The sequence below is a fragment of the Opisthocomus hoazin genome, chromosome 22 (assembly GCF_030867145.1).
Source record: "Opisthocomus hoazin isolate bOpiHoa1 chromosome 22, bOpiHoa1.hap1, whole genome shotgun sequence".
In the NCBI taxonomy this organism is placed as follows: Eukaryota; Metazoa; Chordata; class Aves; order Opisthocomiformes; family Opisthocomidae; genus Opisthocomus; species Opisthocomus hoazin.
In genome coordinates, this window is record NC_134435.1 from 4,857,438 (window position 1) to 4,878,447 (window position 21,010).

At 41.0% G+C, this 21,010-nt stretch overlaps 1 protein-coding gene across 1 annotated transcript in view; it reads left to right on the top strand.

Annotated features, from left to right (window-relative positions):
• SPOCK1 (SPARC (osteonectin), cwcv and kazal like domains proteoglycan 1) overlaps positions 1-21,010 on the top strand; it is a 319,944-nt gene that overhangs the window by 208,114 nt on the left and 90,820 nt on the right. Inside the window, exon 5 of the mRNA XM_075441481.1 lies at positions 11,441-11,573. Coding sequence (XP_075297596.1) covers positions 11,441-11,573 — 133 coding nt within the window. The remainder of the gene's footprint in view (positions 1-11,440; positions 11,574-21,010) is intronic.

A 21,010-nucleotide genomic window follows, 5' to 3' on the forward strand; every position in this document is an offset into this window, starting at 1 on the left:
TTAGTAACTTCGCAGCAAAGTATTTAAATCTATTTTTTTACAAAACCTGTAGAAGTCCCAGGTAATGTTATACTATATATCTAAATACATCACTGGTTGAGTCTCACTTTTTCATGCGGTAAAATATGCTTTTGAGGAAGCTGCTACAAAATGCTGGAACTTTCAGAAGTAAACATGTACCTACATTGCATTTTAATGGCACCTTCAGCCTCCATGGGTAGGGGAGCCTATGGAGCTACATATTTGAAGAATGTGGGAAGAGTGGATGGTTTGTAATGCATGGTCGCTAGGTTTCATCATTCAAGGTCACAGCAAAGTGAAATTTTAATAACTCAGTGGCAGTAACTCATGAAATGTATATCTTGCAGTTTCTGCAAAGTTGTCGATTGCATTCATCTTCAAATTTTACCTAAAGGTGTGTTTCACCACGTGCTGTCTCTAGACTGGATCATGTGCATTCAGTTAGTATCATAAATTAATATGATTAAGTAAATTCTGTCTGTCGGTTTGGGACCTTCCTGAAGCTCTAGTCACCTTTCATTAAGACATAGCCTGATATGAGGTGGGTAATGCTCTTGATGGCCTCACTTGAGAAGCCAGGAATAATATAGATATTATGAGCTCCATTTCTAGCATCAAATAACCAGCGAGACCGCACTGAATATGTTGAGAAATTCAGCAGAATGTTTAGACATTCATAGTACTGAGCTCTGTAAATCAGCAGTGCTGAATAAGCAACAGGAGCATTAGCCTATTTAGATGCTAAAAAGGATGGGGTTTTAAAATTACCCAGCTCCTTATAATATTTCTAACTGGTTTGGTTAGCATACATTTCACCAACATTCATTTTATTCTGACATAGGAAACTGCATTCTGATTATTCTTCCAAACCAACCCTGAAGAGTGGATTTTGACTACACTCTGGAGGTGGCTTTGGGTTGATTTTTTTTTTTAATTCTTTGTTGTTTGACAAGGCAATTCTATTCAGAAATCATGTATGAATTCGTAGGTAATGGATGCTAATTGTAGAAATCCTCAACAGCTTAATCTGCTGTAGACTTCTTGAGAATTTAATAAGCCTCTCTCATAATAAAAAGTGTCAGAAGGGGCAAATATTTTGCTAGCACAGCTTGTAACTGATTGTTTGTACCATGGTATCAAGTGTTCACACAACAGAAGTACTGTGCAGTCATTTTTAAAAAGAAACATTTGGTTTAGTGCCTTAAGGGTAAGAATTATGACTGTATTTTTTAAAATGCATTTACTTTCTCATCCCTACCAGCAGTGTGTCAGTTTTGTGAGGACTGCATGTTATTTGCCTCAGGAAAAGCAAAATCAGCCTAATGAAGCAGAACACGGTTGAGCTGTCCAAGGATGCTTGGGTTGGGGTGGGGAGTCGCTGGTTTTTCCCCCGCAGTTGCAAAGTGACAATAAGATTTCTGAACCTTTTTGCTTCAGAAAAAAAACAGACTCACACTTTTTGGGCAGTAGGACTTTTTGGAGTGTAGGTAAGGAATGCGTTGCATGTGACTGAACTGCTGCCATTGCTGGAATACGTAAGGCCAGATTATACCCTGTACTGAAGGACATGGAGCTGATAAAGAACCCAGCGTGGCTCTGCCACCTATTTCAGCCTGCTGGTTTGTCCCAGCAGCTTCATTCTGCCAAGCAGCTGGATGTCTGCAGAGACATGAGACGTTGGGGGTTGGATGGTGTTAAACTGGACAGACACCTGCGTTTGAGGACGCTTGTAAAGCTCGTCTGTCTGCAGCTCCTGGGAGTCACCAGTCACGCTGGAACTTTCTGGTGTTATTAAATGCTGCCAAGAAATCGGCCGTGATTTTTAGCTTTACTGAGTAACGTGCACCTTTCTGTTTGCACAGCTACTTAGCCACGCAGGGTTCAACATTGTAACTAGAAATATGAGCTGTAGCAGGGAAATGGTGGAAAATGACTGCTCTGCCGGATTTGGTGAGAACAATTTTGAAGCTGTCCAGTTGCATGAAACAGGGCATAGTGAGAGAGGACGAGCTTTCCTTCCCAAACAAATGTGACAGCTCAGATTAATCTCAGATGCCATCAGCAATTCAGCTTCCTCGGAGATCTTGGCAAGCTCCCCTGGCAGGAGGAGGCAGACCTGATGAATACAATATTTTAATAGCAAAACAATCAGATCCTGGGCAGAGAAAATGTGCCTACATCATCTTAAAAAGTATTCTTTTCTGGTATCAGGGAAAGAACACGTAGGGTGTCATAGATGGAAGGAAAGAAAGCCAAGGCCAACAAAAGTATTAAATTTGCTGCACGCTTCACCTTTAAGCACTCTGTGCCAAGTTACAGCATCTCACAAGGCATGCAAAATCCAGGGTTCAGAAGTGGCTGCTGAAGATGGCTACAGATCAAGGAGTGGTAGAGAAGATTTCAGCTTGAATTATGAACTTCCTGCTATCTCCCCTCCTCCTCTGAAATTCCAGGCACTTTGTTTTATTTTTACACAGTTTTGTGTCTGAGATTCCTTTTTATGTTAGTATAAAAATAACAATGAAAAGGAAAATATTTCTCTTATGAAAATTCATGAGAACAGGCAGAGTTTAGAAGCCGTGTTATTTGTTCAGGAGAGCACAATGACTTTTACAAACACTGGAATTGTATGTTTGTGTGGATTTTTTGTTTTGGTTCCTTTCCGTTGTGTACCTTCCCAGTTTTCACATCTGTGCAGCTGTGGAGCATATGTATTAGGTCTAAGAGTTGCAGACCCTTGCGAACTTAGCTTTTAGAAAAAATTGCCTGTAAGGACAATAATCTGTTAGCTAGCAATGTAAGAGGGTCTTTCAAGCACCATTTTTATGTATTAAAAAGGCATAAATCCATGTGTTTCTCTAATGACTTAAATAAAGAATCTCATCATTTTTAGTCCAGGAAGAAGTAAGGCCAGGTACTAACATCTCAGAAGGATACCGGTACTACGAAATCCTGATATTGCACAGAACTAGTTGTCTTAGCACTTGAACAGTATCCATGTTCAAATGCCATATTATAGCTGTTCGGGCACAGAGCGTGCTGTTGTGTGAGCGGCTTTGCTCAAGTAGATGTGTTCGGGGGTTTCTCTCTGACTCAGTGTTGCTGGATCTCAGAGAATACCTGCAGCAGCTCTATTGGATCAGTCAGTCTAAGAGACTACAGTCTTTCTGGCCCTCTAGGTCTTTGGAATCTATGTCAGCTTTTCCAAATTCTCTTTTCCTTTAAAACTCATGAGAAAATGAAAAAAAGATTCCTTCATCTTGCTGAACCCATAACCTTGAGCACCCTGGACCCGAAGACACTATTCTCTTTCAAGAGTTGGCTGCTAACTGGACCTAGCAGGATCCATGCAAGAATCTTCAGGGCTTTTTCCCTGCAAAACAGACTGCTGTACCAAAACTTTCAGCCTTCCCTCTATCTAGCTGTCAAGTTCCTCCTGGCACATTGTTTCATCCGCGCTTATTTTTATACTGCCTTCGTGCTATTGGTAAGAAATAGAGGCTTCACTCTTCCTTGACTCTTCCTTTTCCCTTGGAAATACCTATTTTTCATTTCATTGAATGACACCTGATAGACTTTCACCTCAACAGTCGAGATTTTCCTTTTCACTCTTCCCTAAATTTTTCATCTCCAACTCTATCTTCTGAGTACAGCCTGCTCTCTGGGAATAGTCCCATGGGTACTGGTGCTCTCCAGCAATGGACAAATTTAATTTCCAGTGCAATCTGGTGTCATTGTTTGAAAGAACAGCAAGTAAGTAGAGTATCCATTTACTGTGGGAGAAAGCCTTGAACAAGCCGCATTTTGTCAGAAAGGTCCCCGGTCACCACCACGGCCCATTAAGAATCCTTGCACATCTACCAAAGTACGGTGAGTAGAAGCCTTTTCTTTCTTATGGCTCTTTTAAGCCAGATCTGTCGCAGAGTAGATATGAAGGCAGCAAGAGAAAGTAATCAACAGCTTTACTGCAATCAGATAGTTGGAATTATTTCTTTGAATGATGAAATCAGGGAAAGTGGTAGTGTCCAAGTCCAATAGGATGATGCTGAAATGCAAGGCAGCTCTGCACATTATTATTCTTTGTATGTGAAGGTATAAATTCCGGGTAGAAAAATTACTCTAATCATATGTCTGTTCTTATTTTACAGTGTTTGTATTAAATAAGGAGTCTGTGTCTAGTTCAAAAGCTTGGTATCCCTTTTTTTAAAAGGTAGTATGTGTAGACTGTTTTCTTCACATAGCTTGACTGGTAGTGGCTCAAGGCATATACAGCTCTTGCGAAAAATATGAAAGGTTGTAGAAATGAGGCCAAACTCTTAGCTCTAATAAACAGAATACAGGAACGATACAGAGACGAGAGCATTGGCATTTATACAGGCAAATTTCATCTTTGTCATTCTTTTTCTTAAGAACAAGAGGAGCAGCTTATGCAAAGGAAAGATAGAAGCAGCCAGGCACTGCTGGGTTTATCTTTAGTGTGATAAGCTTCCTTCGGGGAGACAAGAACAAACTGTGCACAAGGCAGAGAGAAGGTACAGGCAGTGCATTTTAAGCTCTTTCCACTGTGAATTGTTCCGGCTTCAGGAAACCATTTATGTTTGCTCTGTCAGAGCTCCTTCCACCTTCTCGGGAAGCACAAATAGTTGGTACCTGCTTTGGCACACTGAACTTTTAAATTTGATTTCAGCAGGGCTTGATTGATAAGTAGTTGTATGTGACATATGGCACTTTGGTTTGATAGAAGATCTGGAAAGAAAGATGGATGAAGTTAATCCTAATCTTGAGGAAGGTCTCCATGTGAGCTGTAGTTGAAAATTAATGCACACAACTCACAGTCACCGAAAGATGAAGTTATATGAAGAGTCCTTGCAGCAGCGGCGCCCGCGTGTGGGTGCCTACCTCCAGCCTGCCTTCCAGGGAACCTGCAAGCCCTGAGGATGGCGAGATCACCCTTGCCGCATGGAAGAGGTCTCAGGAAGAGACCACTGGGAAGAGGTGGTCTTCCATTCAATCAGCCCAACTAGGAGCAGAGCTCTGAGGGCTTGCAGACTTCTGGCTTTAGAGCAGAGGAGATAAGAACAAGATCTGTGTCAAGGCACACTGTGTCAAGCACCTGCAAAGCCCCAGCCTTGCGAGCTCAGGGCCACTTGCAGCCTACTCCACAACACCATCTGACCTCCAGAGGCAATGTCATGAAAAGTTCAGTGACACCAATGTATCTCCATGAAATCGTTTGGTTTTGTCAAGTTAGTGCTCTGTAGTTAAGGCCTGTTTTATCAAAAAGTTTCTGACCAGCTCTGTACTGGTCAGACAGGACCTGACGTAAGTAGTTGTATTATTTTAGGCAGCAGAAACACGGAGTGGTGAGTGTTGGAAGTAATTTGCAACATGTATTGAGCCAAATTCTATGCTTGTGTAACATCACAGGAACAGTGACTTGAAGAACAAGAAGAGACAGTACCAATCTCTCCATTTTGTTTACCTGACACTTTCTGTTAGAAGAAATTGTGTAACTTGTTTGTCATGGATTTTTTGAGAAACTTTCTGCTGTTGTTTGCAGCAAACCTTTGAAAATTCATCTGGCAAAAACTCCTTTGGGTAAAGAACTGTCATTTGCTTGTTCAGTAAAATTACGAAATATGTTCTAAAGTCCTAAGGAGGAACTTCTTTTTCCTTCCTTCCAAAACTTTGGCGAGACTTTCAAAATAATAGCCTGCCAACTTGCATTCAAAGGAGCCCGATTTGTAATTACACTAAAGCCATCAAGGCTTAATCTGCTAATTTAATCTACGAGCATTTGGGAATAACTAGTCTTGAACAGGAGTAACATACTCTTAATGCTGCAAATCTTCTTCTGGGTGAAAAATATGAATTCTAGTGCATTTTATATCTTTACTAATACTAAAGTGCATGTACAGCTTCAGTTGAATTTGCACTTGGACAATCAAATATAACTACATAAAAGCACAGACTTGGTCTTGCTTATAAAATCTGTTGCTATTTTGGCTGTTTCTAGCTGGCAGTGAGAAGACATATTGAAACAAAAAAGTTCATATAATTTGCCATTTTAAATTATATTTATATATATAAATATATATATGTATTTCTCAGTTGTTTTTCTGATAGTCATTATCTTATAGAGCAATATTTTACAGCTTATTAAAATATAATATGCTCATGTTTTCTGATAAGCTGTTCTCTCAAAATGGAACAATGATCCTCTTGATTTGCACATTCTGTATCAGATTTACAAGGTCCCCTTTTTAATTTCATGTCTTTATAGACCACCTAATCATATCGTACTATATTCACCACACCTTCACCTAGAGACTCCATCAAAAAGAGAAACCCACTGCAGAGCAGAGACTAAAAGATCATTGTCTTCTCAATATGTAAATTAATTAAAATCCATCAATTAGTTCAGTAAATGGTAAGAAATGAACTTTGTGCAGTAGTTTGGATTTAAATGTTGGGTGAAACTAAGCTTATCCATTTCATATCCACTCTCACTTCCTATGCTGTGGTTGTGATGGTCTTTGGTGATGCCCTCCAGGTTTCACCCTAAAAGATAAATTATTCCCTTTTAAAAATGCTACTTTAAAGTATTTTAAAATTTCAGTTTTTCCAAGAGTATTTCAAAGCAAATAAAAATGAAATTATTCATAGTTCTAGGACCTGTGTAAAATTTAAAATTAAATGTAAATAAAACAAGTTGTAGATATAAATAAACAAAACATCGTTTTTGTGCAAGTGACTTTGTTTTGTCCTCTCGCTTTGCCAGAGGTTATTTCCATATATGCTCTTCTGTGCTGTGCTAGAGAGACTTGTTATAAGCGAAGATGCAGAGATCCCTAAGCAGCAGAGTCCGTATCGTCCTCTCAGAGAGTTGGTCAGGAATTGAGGCTATGGATTTTTTGGAAAAAATACGACTCAATGTGAGATATTTTGTTTGAGGCACTGGGTTTGATGAACTTTTGCTAGATCAAAGGAAGAGTTCAAACCCTTCTAGCAGGCTGTCTCCATGCCAGGAGCAACCTGGAGTCCTCCGGCTCGGTGTTTCGCATCCCCAGGGCTGGTGGCCGGGGCAGGGCTGCCCTGCCCCCAGCAGCTCTCCCTGGGGCCGAGCTGCTGCCTCCACACCTGGAAGCCCTCAAGCCTTGGGTGGAGCCAGCTTTGCTAGAGCTTCTGACCACTCTTTTCCCAGCTGAACCTTCATGCTTGGAAGAGCAGTGTTGAAGTGCTGGTGGCTCTGGGGCAGGGAGTGCGGTGTGGGCATCACGTACGGACCTGGCATCTGGCTGGTGGCAGCTGGCAACCCTGCTGTCTTCTACTGGTTCCTGGGTAAGCAATGCAGATGTAACCTCCCGGTATTTTCACAGTATGTGGTGAGTAGTATGTCTGTGTAATGAGTAGCGATGTTGAGTCAGTGTACGTTCTCCCTGTGTTGAAGTCTGGCTGTTTTAATCCACTGAAATTTCTTCATGCATTAAAATGTTAAGAGGCTGAATTCCGTAAAACTTTAACTACTCCTTAAATCTATGGCTTTCGGTGCATCGGTTCAACAGTCTGAAAAGCAAAAGCAGGCAGGGTTTGCCTGTAAGTGTTAATACTTCAGCAAGACATTCATGTCTCTCTGCTTCTGGAAGATTGAAAATCCTTCGCCCTCTTGCCCTTATAAATGTGGCAGACTTTTACCCCAGTGGGGACTTTCTGGTTTGTTCTCTCTGCACAGTTGTTACTAATGATTTGTAGTAGATCCTTTCAACTCTGAGTCTTAAAGCAGGATTAAAGTTGGTTAAGTTGTCAGTAAAAAAAAAAAAAAAAAAAAAAAAGGCCTAATTTGCTTTGGCCTGCCTTGCTCCTGACATATTTATTCTAAAACAAGATGATTAGCATAGCAAAACATGTTCCCAGAGCGTGTGAATGCGCGCTGCCATTGAGAAGGGATTTGCAGGCTGCCTGCTCGTGGCAGCCACTGTTCTTGTCTAGGTTTTAATTTGTTTGTTTGGATGTTTGATGTGTTGTTAGGGGTTATAGGATTGAAAAGCTTCCAAAAGTCTTATCCAGCCTCTCAAAATATCCCTCCAGAAAAATACATGCTTACTTTCGGAAAACTGATGTTCTCCCTAGGAAATAGGTGCTTGCTTACATTTTTGGAGGGGGTGTGGAATGTGGGTAAACAGTTAAAACTTCCAGCTGTAGCTCGCTTGGCCAAGCTGACAGAAATTATTTTTGACTTGCTTCAAATACAGTGACATTTTGCGCTATTGTTTCTGACAAAACTGTAGCTTGAAAAGGATACATTCACTTTTGAAAGCCAAACTGTTCCTCACAACCAAAATGGCTGCTGTGCTGCCAGTTAATCACACCTGGGGAGACTTGTAGGGCTCCTGCAGCAGGCTCCGCCTTCGTGTGTGCATTATGTGAAGTGTTATTGCCAACTTTTCGCCTTTAAAAGAATAAAAAGCTTGAAGGTGTACTCCGCTGTGAATTCATCGTGTTATTAAATATCGCTCTCTTTGAGAGAATGATTTTTCCTTTATTATCAAAAGAATATCCTGAAGATGAAGGGGGGAGGAAGAGAATAATGTTTCCTTCCACGTCCATGGTGAAAGGGTGCCAATCGCGGTCAGGTGAAGCCAGTCACCATCAGGTGAAGCCATTCGGGGTCCCTGCCAAGGGCGAGGCTCTGCTTTACACACCGGGCTTTGCAGTGGGCTTCAAGGCAGCTGCAGCTGGAGCAGAGCTCGGGCTGGGCTTGTTCTTTGTGCTTTCCGTACAAGTGGTGGAATGGCCCACCAGGCTTGAGGAGCTGCTGAAAATGACTTGAAATGGACAAATTAAATAACTTTTTTTTTTTTTTTTATTATGAGAAAGTGGAAAACAAAATTAGCTCCAGAAGAATCTTCCAGCAGACACTGGCTTTGCAATGTGAATCTTAGAATCATAGAATCATTAAGGTTGGAAAAGATCTCTCTGACCATCAAGTCCAACTGTCAACCCATCACCACCACGCCTGCTAAACCATGTCCTGAAGTGCAGTATCTGCAGGATTTTTGAACCCCTCCAGGGATGGTGACTCCACCGCTTCCCTGGGCAGCCTGTTCCAATACCTGACCACTCTTTCGGTAAAGAGATTTTTCCCAATATCCTGTCTTGAAGGGACCAAGGCAAGATGAAGAGATTAAGAGCAGGGGAATGTAAGGCTATGCAGAGACGGACAAGCAGCCATGTCAGGTGTGGACTTTTAAGTTCATAGTGTAAAATGCCTGAAAGTAGTTTGGTCACCAAATGCTGTATAACGTATTTTATACTTGCCACTCAGAGCCTCAAGACAGTGTGATTTGTTAGGCATCAGTCTAGCTAAGAACTTCAGTCTACACTGAATGTTGATGAGGTGCTCATTAGGTGGGTCGCTCATCTCCGTCCTGGACACTTTGTGGCTAATGCCTTAGACAATGGTACTGAATCATGCGCCTGAAGTTCAGCATTTCTTACCTGTTTCTCTAGAACTAATCCTAAAACTTTCTTCTCAACAATTTTACATACAGACAAGAGCCTGTCTTTTGAGGTTGTGGAAATCAAAGTCTGTGGAAAGGTAAAAAGTCTGCTTTGTTCCATGACCTATCCTTCTGCGGTCTCTAGAGGAGAAACACAGCACCTTGCACACCCCTCTCCTGTCGCTGCTCAGCAGTATCTGCAGTGCTGCTTCCAGACATATTTTTCACTCTGAGTTTGTGCGTTTCTGGAAGTGCAGGGCTGTAAGTAAAGTAAATGAGGACATTTTCTTGTCAAGCTGAAAAGACAAAAGAAATGCCTGTAATCGAAACGGCTCTGGAAAATAAGATAATCATTACATTTTAGTAACAAAGCATGGTTGGAGGCCAGCAGCTGCCGAAAAGTCAAAGTTACTCTGGGAAACTTGAAGAAATGGTTTGTACAGCCTCAGTGGAAGCGAGCACGTCTGCAGAGTGGTATTTGGGGGTTCAGCGCCAAGCAACCCCCTCATCTGCAGCATTCAGCGTCTGGTTTAATGGCAACTCTGCGAGGCAGAATGCGTCTGAAAGAGGAAAGGCTGTGTTGTGCATTAAGAAAATTTCTGCAAAGTTAAAGGGAATTTAGTCTCTAATCCTAGGCTTCTACTTTCGTAGTTTATGATATCGTGATTGGATTCCTTCTGTGGACACAAGCTTCTTAATAGTACTATTCATCACTGTGACAAAGGTTAGGCTTGAAGAAAACTAGAACTGAGACGAAAGAATAGAATTTTTATTATTTTAGCAGCTGAATGTGTCATTATATCAGAGTCAGTATTGTGTAGCAAATTGCAAGCTGTAGTGAAATTGCCTTAAAATATATCTGTATATATTTTTCCAAAACTGTGATAAAGTCATTCAGCAGCGCATTGAAATGTATTTCTAGCTGAACTGTTCTATCATCTCTCTTTTACTGTAGTATGAGAGCAGATGGCAGTTATTTTTCTTAACAGTCTCCAGCAAAGCCGATGCGATGCCTTGCCTCCCCTTGTAAATGTTTTCAAGTGAAAGACAAGTACACATGGCCAAAATGAATCTGCATTGTTACATTGACTGGTGGGTTCTCAAGCAAACTTTTAATCAGCTTACAACAGTATGCTGGCGATAATTACTTAATGTCCTATCAGTCAAGGAGTTCATTATGACTAGAAAATGAGCTATTAATCAGAATCTATTGCACATGTTTTGCAATAAGTTTTTGGAGCAGATGTCTTTTCATAGACATTTTTAATGCAATAATTGACTAGCCCATGACTTGAGGACAACTGCAGTCGCTCCCCTGGTACAAATGCAGCTGTGGGTTTGGAGAGGCTCTGTCACTTCAGAGCGTTCCTAGGGGACTGGGATTGGTCCGAGAATAGCGGCTGTTCTGTGGCTGGCGCATGGAGAGGGCTGCTGCACGTACAGTGCCAAAGTTGTACAGTGATTTTATACCTGTTTATAAGCATAATATAAATCATGTTGTTCTTCAAAGGACTTTCTTTTTAAAATTTCTGCTACCTTAGCAGTAGCTTAGCAGCTCGGAGAAGGCCTGGTGAAAATGTCTCTACAACCTGCCGTGACATTACTTGCCTGCCTCACCAGAAAGGCTGCATAGTTGCACAAAACGCTGTATTCTGAAGTGATGTTATTTGTAGTTAAAAATCAAAATGAAGCTGCCAAGTGTTGTACATCTAGGACTGCTTACTAATTTATGACTTTTAGACTGTCTGCTGTAATGTGCCATATTATAGAAGCATTGTTAGCAGCTACATTTAATTTACTTGCTTTAAATTAATACTGTGTTGAAAATCCAGCTTTGCTTTATTCAGAGAAGCTTTCATGCTTCTGCTTTCTACAAGCAGGTTAAGAAAAATAAAAAATGGTGTCTGTTTATTTTATAGCCTTCGACAAAAGAAAGGAAACTCGGCCCCGAAGCACTGGGCTGGACCAGCTAACATAGCAAAGTGCAAGCCTTGCCCCGTGGCACACGGCAGCGCTGTCTGTGGATCCGATGGACACACATACACCACCAAGGTAAGTGCTGCTTGGCACCTGAAATCCTGCCGGTCGTCCTCAGCCAGGCTGTCGTATGAAGATGAAACAGCTTGCTTTAATAGGCAGTGTTAAATTAGAGTCTGCTTTAGTTCTTGGTATGTTTCTGTGTAAAAAGTGCTGATAAATCTAGGTTTTTACGTATTTGACAAACAGCAAATCGGAATGACAAATCGGAATCTGATGACTTTCATGATTCATGTTTCTCTAAATAGCTCATTCTTGCTAATGAAGTAGAACGCTTTCAGTATTGATGATGCAACAGAAAAAATTCATTTCATCAGATTGACTTGTTCAGACAAGAGGATTTTGGGATAGTTCTTGTTCTCAAGACTTGGTCTCCAAATGGTGAAAGAACTTAGCAGTACCATTGTTCTGTGATAGATATTTTATTTTTTCTAATTAAATTTTTTATTTCTAGGCTGCATGGGTAACGTATTACAATTCATTTAAACCACAGTTTTAATAAGCTTGTGTGCCAGATGCAGCATATATGGTACCATAAAAAAAATTCCCATAACCCAGTGGGGATAAATTGGCTCGTTGTTATCCTGAAAATATGATCACCTTAGGGCTTGATTCAATAAAAGAAACTGGCTTCCCAGCCATTAAACAGTCCAGATCTCCTGTTATCAAATAAAGCCTTCCATGTCTCGGATACGTGTTCCATAAACAGCACTTCAGGCACTGCAAGTCATGTTCAGGGAATACCGCTAAGGTTTTCTCCTCTTCCTGCATGCAAGGTAAGGTTTGACAGCCAGGAAAATTACCCTTTAAAATCCAAAAATAGCCCCCCAAAAATCCAGGAAAATAAAGTGATCGGGGGAAAAAATTCTCTGCTGTGATGTGACGGTGATGATATTGCAGCTGCGTTATCTTCTCAGCTGGGTAGCTTAAATACTTCATCCATTAACAGACAAATGTAATAAAATGCTGCCATGGCTGATTGGTTTAAGCCTCTCCTGGCTGAAGGACTTGCACGGCCAAAGCACCAATCAGCAGAAACTCATACCTGCACACGCAGACTACAGAAAAAGAGCTCCAGGTGGCCTGTTAAACAAGCTGCTCTCTTTAATACTCTCTAGAAGTATGTAATACAGTAATTTAACATTGGTATTCAGGATTAAAATTGGGCTTATTTTGAGAACAGTTGTTTCTCGTGAGAGTAGGCAAGATATTCTGTAGTAAATAGCTTTCATTGCATATTCAGTCATCCTGTTGATCTCATTTCTGTGCATCTCACCTGCATCCCTCTTAGCTCTCAGTCTTTTTTTGACGTTCTGTATTTCTTACCATGAGATCCAAATGGTTTCCATCAGAAATTCTGCCAATGTCAAAAATTCACCACTCGGTTGTGACTACGATGTAAGCCTGACAGCTATAATGAAGACATCAAACAATTCCTATTGCTGACATGCTTGACTATCAAAGACGTGTCTCCCAGAAGCTGCCTCTGTTTTTTAAAGGAAGATTTATTCTGAAGCAACTTTGTCTCATCTTCATCTGTTGTGTGTTTAACTGTCAGTTGCTCCTGTCCTAGCGATTGACAATTACAGCATCTTGTTGGGCTCTCAAGTGTAGTGACTTCTTTTCCACGTGCCCAGGGAAGGCACGGTTTCACTGCTTTCTGACTGCTGTTCCACTGGAGCGTTTTGCATATTGGTAGTTACTTTTTATAAATTTTTTTTTTGATTGAAGGCTCCTCCGGTGGCATACTGATTGGTAATCCTTCTGTAATGTCCAGTCCTCGCGAGAGGACACACATGCACTTAGCCTTTACACAGTATCAAGGAGATGCTTATAGCAGTGCTATTATTCTTTGCTGTGTACGGTACATTGTAAATCAGTATGTTACCTGTAGAACAGCATTGCCTCTCTAGAATTTCTTCTAAAAGCTCTGCTTCGTTGATTTATTTATTTTTTTTTTCCCAAAAAGACAAATATGGTAAATGAGCTGAAAATACTTTAGTCAGAGTATTAACACTAAATGGCTTCTTTTAATATCCTTACAAATAACATTTTTATGGTCAGTAATGATCATGGGATTCTGGTATATTTTATGAGCAGATTACAACTGTTTCCCTCAAATTCACTGTTAGTTTTAACCAGATAATGTGATCCCTCTTTCTTGCCCTTAAATCACTAAAATCAAAGCTTTCCCTCGGTCGTTGTCTCTTATATGCAATACTATTGGCAAGTATTATTTCTGGCACTGCAGTGCTGGCGTGTTCCAGTATTGACTGGGAAAACGCAAAAAGGTGAACATTTGAGTGTGGGCAAATACCGCAGTGCTTTGCATTTCTGTGTGTGTGCGTACCTGGCTCTGCGTCAGCTGCTGTGTGAACACGTGCTGGGCACCTGAAAGGACTCTGCTGAGCTTGTAAACAGGAGATGGAGAGTAGCCGTGACATTTCAGGAGGAAGAAGTCTTCTGAAGTGGTGTATTCGCCATCTACTCGCGCAGGCAGGCGGTATACGCGTGCACAGCAGCGTTTCGATCCGTCCTGGCTCAGCTGGGTTTTTGCCTTTCCCTGCCAGCGCAGCAGGGCGTTAGGTGGGAGAGGTCTGGGCTTGGAGTCCAGGGCCAGGCAGAGCCGCATCAAAGCATTGCCCTGGTGACTGGGGGCTACGCTTCGACACTACCAGTGACATTTATACCAGGGATTGCTCTTTCCCTTCTTTGAGCTATTAGCTGGGGTAAAAATGAATGAAAGGAAAGGATACAACAGAAGCTTGACTGTGATAAAAAGCAGAAGAAATGTGTGTGTCAATAAATGCACCGTAATTCACATTAAGGGGAAATAACCAAATATACAGAATACAGGCTCTCATTTAACCACTTGACCTCAGAATAATTCTGGCTGTTTCTTGGAAGATGTTGTAATGATCAGTGCCAGGCAACGTGTTAAGAAAGGAATTGACAACAAGCACAAAACGTTATTATGTTTCTCTGTAAATGCCTGGACTTCACGTTGCCTGCAGTTATCATCGTCTCATCTCAAAGCTGACGTGGTGGAACAAGGACGTGCTCAGAGAAGCGCAGTAATGGCTGTCAGAGGTGTGGAACCTGCATGGAAGCACAGAATAAACTAGAATACCTAGGCATGATTTTATATTAAATCATGACTAATATTGGAAAAGGAATGTTGTACTTCATAAAACAAGATCTAATGACATTATAAATCAATAGTTTCAAAACAAAATAATTTTATTTTTGCAGCTCAAAAAAAAATTGTGAAATTCACTGCAACACAGTATTCTGTAGGCCAAAGATGTAAACGGGATTTGTATAAATCTGTGGAGAACAGATCCACTGCAGGCTGGTAAACGTCTAGCACATCAAGGGCCAAAGCCAGTGATGACCAGAAGCTGGGATGGTTGGTGGGGTTCAGCAGGACTGATTTGCTGTTTCTAGTTTGCTCTTTCTTTTACTCCTTTGTAGTTTTCTTGCTTTTAAGGGTCCACACCTTGCCGGGATACGAGGCCGAGGGATCACAGGGCTGAACTAATGTGGTTCTTGGTTTCTTATGCGAAAGTGGAGGCAGCCATATCTTTAGATAAGGCAAGCTGATAATGGAGCTAACATACTTCTTCAAGGTACTGCTCTTTAAGAGAGGAACATATTCCTTTTCCATTTCAACTTTGACTCAGGTTGAAATTTCTTTTTAAACAAGTCCTGAGTATTCCTTATATCATTGCTTGGCATTTTTAGTTTCTACCCATTCAAAGTTTAGTTTCAGATCTGGAATGATGCTCAACAGAGCTTGAGGAATGTGGAGGACTTTGATTTGTTCTCATTTTACAAAAATGTCAAGAAATCTTTTAAGGATTCAACTCCAGCAAAGTAACATCAAATGCATTTTTAATTGTTGTTCTTTTACGTTGATGTCTTGGTTGTTCCTGACTGGATAATAAAAATCTTCCATTCATAAAGGCTATGTGACAAACTAGCGAAAGCGTTGTCATTTTGCTGGTTTGTGCTGTTTGATAATCCTCAGACTGTTACGCTCTTTGTGCTGGTGCTTTCTGCAGAGACTGCATTTGGAAAGAAAGCACTTTGCTGGTGTTAATTACGGTGCTGGTGATGCTGGGAACTGACTGTGCCCATCCACCTCAATTATAAGGGATTAGGATTCTCTGAACGCAGCCGTGCGCAGAGCAGCGGAGGAAATGTTACTGGCCCAGCAGAAATATATGCCACAGAGCCCGTTCTTGGGGACCGTTACTGCAACGTGGTGTTATGCCTGGATGTCTCTAGAGATGCTCAGTAACTGATACCGTACGTAGAAGAGAGTGAAACAGGATCATGGATCCTCGCTCAGGTTAATATGTTGGGTTAACGGCGGGTCCAGCATTCTCAGGTCAGTGCAGCAGGCTTTCTAACGGAATGGCTTTTCCTCAAAACTTACTTTTTAACAAGTGAAATTTGATAAAATTGGAGAGAGTGATCTAACCCAAAGCACTCAATAATACAAGGGTCATAGGCGGTGGAAAAAAATGTAAACTTTAAACTGCCACGCTTAAGCTTACTGGTTAATTTAGGTAGAGGCTCAGGATTTTTAACTTGCTTTCTCTCAGTTCTATCAAATACATAGAAGCCTTCAGCGTCTCGCCTAATGTGAGGGCTAGTCAAAAGAAACTTCTTGTCTTTTTTGTCTACCATTAGCAAATGTTCAAAGGTGTTGATTTCCAACACAAAGGCAAGTGGACAAGTATTGGCAATGAGCAGAAGCCCGTGTCTAGATCTTGCAGTACAAGGGAACTGAAAATGCCACCCAGAGTATCACAATAGGAGAGACAGATGCTGAGTACTTCAGTGGATCTTAAGCTGATTTAGCTTCATAAACGGGAGTTGTACTGCTTGAAAATCTTGCCACCTTTTAGGCATTAAATCTTTCTTGGTTCTTTTTCTGAAGTGTCTTCAAAACTCATCTCCATTATTGATCTGGGTTAGTTCACCTGCTTCATAGAAGTGCTAAAGTTGAAGGGGATGAAGATGGTTGTGGTGTGTTGGGGGGTTTTTTGTCCAAGTTTTGTTTTAGGTCTACTGGGTGTTGGGATTCTTTAGTTGCACGAATGATTCAGTGCTTGTGCATTACCAAATTTTAACACAAATGTAAAATGTGACCTGTATCTACTCAGTCCTCATACCCTGTTTGCAGCAATCATTCCCAGCATTTTTATGGACTTGCATAATTTAATTTATAATCCTGGGAACTTTTGAAACTCTGTCACCCTTTCTTATTAACTTTGAACTTTGTAGCTTTAGGTTTGTCAAAAATTTCTCTGTCTCTAGTTGCCACTTGAAATGTGGGTGTTGTAAAATGCACTTGCTCTCTGCCTGATTACAAAACTTAGTGAAGTGGCTCTTTCCTGGGTATAACAGCTCTAATACTCTGACAATATGAAGCACTTCCATATGCAGTTCCAATGTTGCAGTCAGAGTTTTCAAAGCTCTTTGAAGTACTAATGAATTAAGCTTGTGAGTTAAGTAAGCCATGTGAAGAGCGCTGTGTAATTAGTTAATGTTTTTGTCGGCAACACATTAAGAAGAATAACTCTGTAGCTGTCAGTTTTAGAGGAACTTTAATTAAGCTAGTTAATAAAGCAATTACCTGAACATGACGATGACTGCACTTAACTAATCACAAAATGAAAATAAGGATGATCTGAAATTACAAAACATACCACCTCAATGACTAACAGTCTCTTAAAAGATGGAAAGGTACATTGGTATAATTATTATGCTTCTAATTAGGTACATTGTTGTTCGCAATTTTTAATTAAATCATTGCAAGCTAATTAAGGCTGTGATTGTGTCTCTTTTTGTTTGAAAATGGAAAATCACCTGCCGTTGTCATAACATTAGGTAACAAATTTGATATTAAGGTATGTGCAAGAGAAATAATTTTCCAACAGTCTTGAAACGGGAGAAAAAATAATGACCAAAAGAACAAGACACTATTAGTTAAATGTGTGCAATGTGAGGGCTGCTATGTTTAATTAGGAGGTGTCTGTAGTCAGAAGCACAATTATCAAATACTGTTAAAGCATATAAGTGCTTAGTATTTAGGGCAACACAGTTGGTTTTTTCGCTGTCCAGCTGTGGGCTGGCTTCCCTGGCCTCCGGGCACGGGTGCTGCTCGCCGACTGTGCACAGCTCGTCCTGGCCGTTGTCCGTACGAGGGATGGCTCAGCCTTTCCATTCCCGATGGAAAACAAGGGACTGGGCAGAGGTTTAGCAGGCATTAAGACCAGTCCTGTCCTCAGTTAGATGAAGAATTGGATTAAATTCTGTATTATGGATTAAATTCTATATTAACTTTTAGTTTTGGTTTGGTTTTGTAAGGGAAAATTCCTAAGGAAGGACAGGGGCTGGGGTATGGAGAAGGAAAGGCAGGAAGAGTAAGACAAGTTAGGATACAGTTAAAGAAAACCATGGAGAAGAAAATGAAATCAGCCTTATGCATTTGCTTCCTGTACAAAATTTAGAGATTATTGGTGGGAGGTACAAGAATAAATGATTCTTTCCTCTCTCCTCTTTTTCTTCATCTTATTTGTAATCTATGAACTCAATTCTTCGCCCTGAGTTTAGAGTCTAGGCTTGATGTTTTCTATCGTGGCTTGAACCTGTACATGGTAGATCTGGTACATTATGTATCATGTTGTGATGCTGGGCAATTTGCATTTTCCCCTTTCATAGTTTGGAAAGATCCGTCCTCTCTGTCTTAATAAAATACAGAGAGCACTACTTTGAAGTCATAATGAAAAGAACTTGAATGATTTAGGGCTTGGGTGGGGGTGTGGTGGTGATTTTTGCTTATATTGAATCAAATGTGTCTGTGGAAGACATGACAGCACCATTATGAAGTTTCTTTGAGTTTTCTGATCAAGCTGGTCAGGATTTTTAATGGAGTATTCGAATATCTTTTTTGTGGAAAATGGTAGGTTTCATGGGATGTGACTGTATTGATGGATTTTTCTATGAGAAAAAGATTTTATGGAGTCATTATTTCTTCCTTATTCCGGTAGTGGGTTTTCAGTGTTCATTATTTGATTCGTTTTGTTGCCGGGGGTTTCCTAACTGTAGCGATACAGCTGGCGTGAGGCTTTCAGCCCTGCTGAGTTTATTCTCACAAATAGCAACAGAGAAACTCCAGAGGTCTGTGGGAGAACTGAGATTTGCCTGATGCTGAGTACCTTTGAGATAGCTCGCGTGTCTCGGGCACATCTGGCTACTGTATTCCCAGCAAGGTAGACGTTCCCTCAGCCTGTGGTTGGGGGCTAGTGAGACTGCAGTCTTGCAATCTAAAAGCCATGTGAAGTTTTACTGCATAATCAAGTCCTAAATAATAAACCTTGTCTCTCAGAAGGCGGAACACCTAGAGCTCTGTGCCGTGCCTACCGCAGCTGCACGGTTTATTTGGCTGGAAGCCCGAGGTGAGCGATGTTATTTCATGAAGTGTTGTTTACCCTGAAAACATCCTGTTGTTTGTGTGTTTGGGTTTTTCCTCAGCATGGTCTCAAGGAATGAGCAGAGAATCGAGAATAAGGGAGATCTCAGTTCTTGTGTACCTTGTAATCCAGGACAGTATCTTAAGATAGTTGCTGTCTAAGGGATATTTTTGCATATGTTCAAAGAGCAATGTTTATCTTTTGGTCAATTAATGTATTCAAAAAATAGCTTTCTGTCTCCTGTGTTTTTACCAGTGCTACCTCTCAGGGGTGTTTTGGCCACAAATAAACAATCCAGAACAGAGAGGTCTGCGCTTTTCCCTGGTCGAGGTAACCTTTGTTAAACCCCGAGGGAGCAGGGAAGGATAACTTTTGAACTCTGCTGAAATAGCCATGCAATTCAGCAAATTCCTGAGCCTTTCAAATCCAACTTAGTTTTATGTGAAGCAGAGAAACTTTTGCTTTTTGGTGGTGTCAGTAAATTCAAAATCCCCAACAATCTGCTACCAATTTTGTATTCTAACTGGGGAAAATTAGGCTGGTGTAACCACTGATTTGTGCGTTGTGGCTACCTCTGCGACTGCTTCCCAGCTAAACCCCATGAATATATACATGTTTGCAAGATTTTTCACCTGGCATGGTATGAATTGTGAGAACAGCTAAAATAGAGGCTTCTGCAATGAATCAACAGAGAGAGGAAAAGCAAAAGCGCTCTGGGCAGTTTTTACAGGGCAAGGGCTGCTTTGTCATATTGCCAGGTTTGAGATTCTATGAATTAATGAGAAATTGCTGTGGCCCAAGACGTGATGTTCTTTCAGACTGTGCTTGTTGCTATCCCTTTAGTCTTTGGAGAAGGAGCCTTCGTTAACACAGTCCTGCAAACACATTGGGAAAAAAAAAAAAAAAAAAGACGAGAAATCTTTTTAATCCCATGAAGATTCCTTTTATACAGAGAGTGACGAATGTTTTTCTGAGAAACTGGCTACTTAAAACGCTGGTAAAGGCACTGGTCAGTGCTGGGAAGAGAGGGGGGTTGCCCTGGTTCTGCTGGAGGCTGATGATGTCTTGTATCCGGCATAAAGGCAGGACAGAGAAATATCGGAGGTGTTCTGGGGCCGACTTAGATGGCTCACAACCTGTCTGTTCTTCCTTGGTGTAATTTCTTTTAGGAGAGAGGAGTTAAAATTCCCACCACTTTGATTTCTACTGGGGCCACTGAGCGAAAGGCCCTGACAGAAAGCAAATTTTATCCTATGTTGTCCCTCCAAATTTTAACAACTGTGGGTTAAGCAAGTTGGTGTAATTGGGGTATGGCAATGTTTGTCTCCTTTCTCTAACCTTGCCTAGCAGGGAAGGGATATTTTTAGTTTGTTTCTACGTAGCCTAACATTGCTCAGTCCAAAACAATTTGGCTTTGCACAGACTGGGTTCTTTGCGATTAACATAGCTTGTCAGCTTCTAAATCTGTAGTTTTTTCCTTAATTCATGAATCTGTTATTTTACCATGGTTGAGGCTTGTCAGAGTTGAATGTTTTAATTACCGAGTTAAGCCCATAGAATCTGGAGAAAATTGCATTAAAATGTTTCTATTAGGCGTGTTGCTGCAAGTGGTAATCCATTCTTCATGTTATTTTGGTAACTTTAGAGCAGTGTTTTCTCTGTACTCAACTCCCTAAAAAAACCTTCTCCATACGCAGCTGCTGTAGTGATAAGTACCATACTGGGAAACGCAGTAGAAGAACCTGAGCAGAATAAAATAACCTTCAGATTTCCAACAAACACACTGTCCCTGGAAGAGATGGAGTTTCAGGCAGCGTCAGGTTCCTGCTCTCACATCCAACTCCCTTAAATTCTCTACAATACAGTTTTCCCAAATGGCTCCGGTAATACTCGTACAGCTCTGTGAAGCAACGGGAAGAGGTTGGTACTTCTTTGGTGCTGCAGAAGCGGAGGGGTTTGTGATTG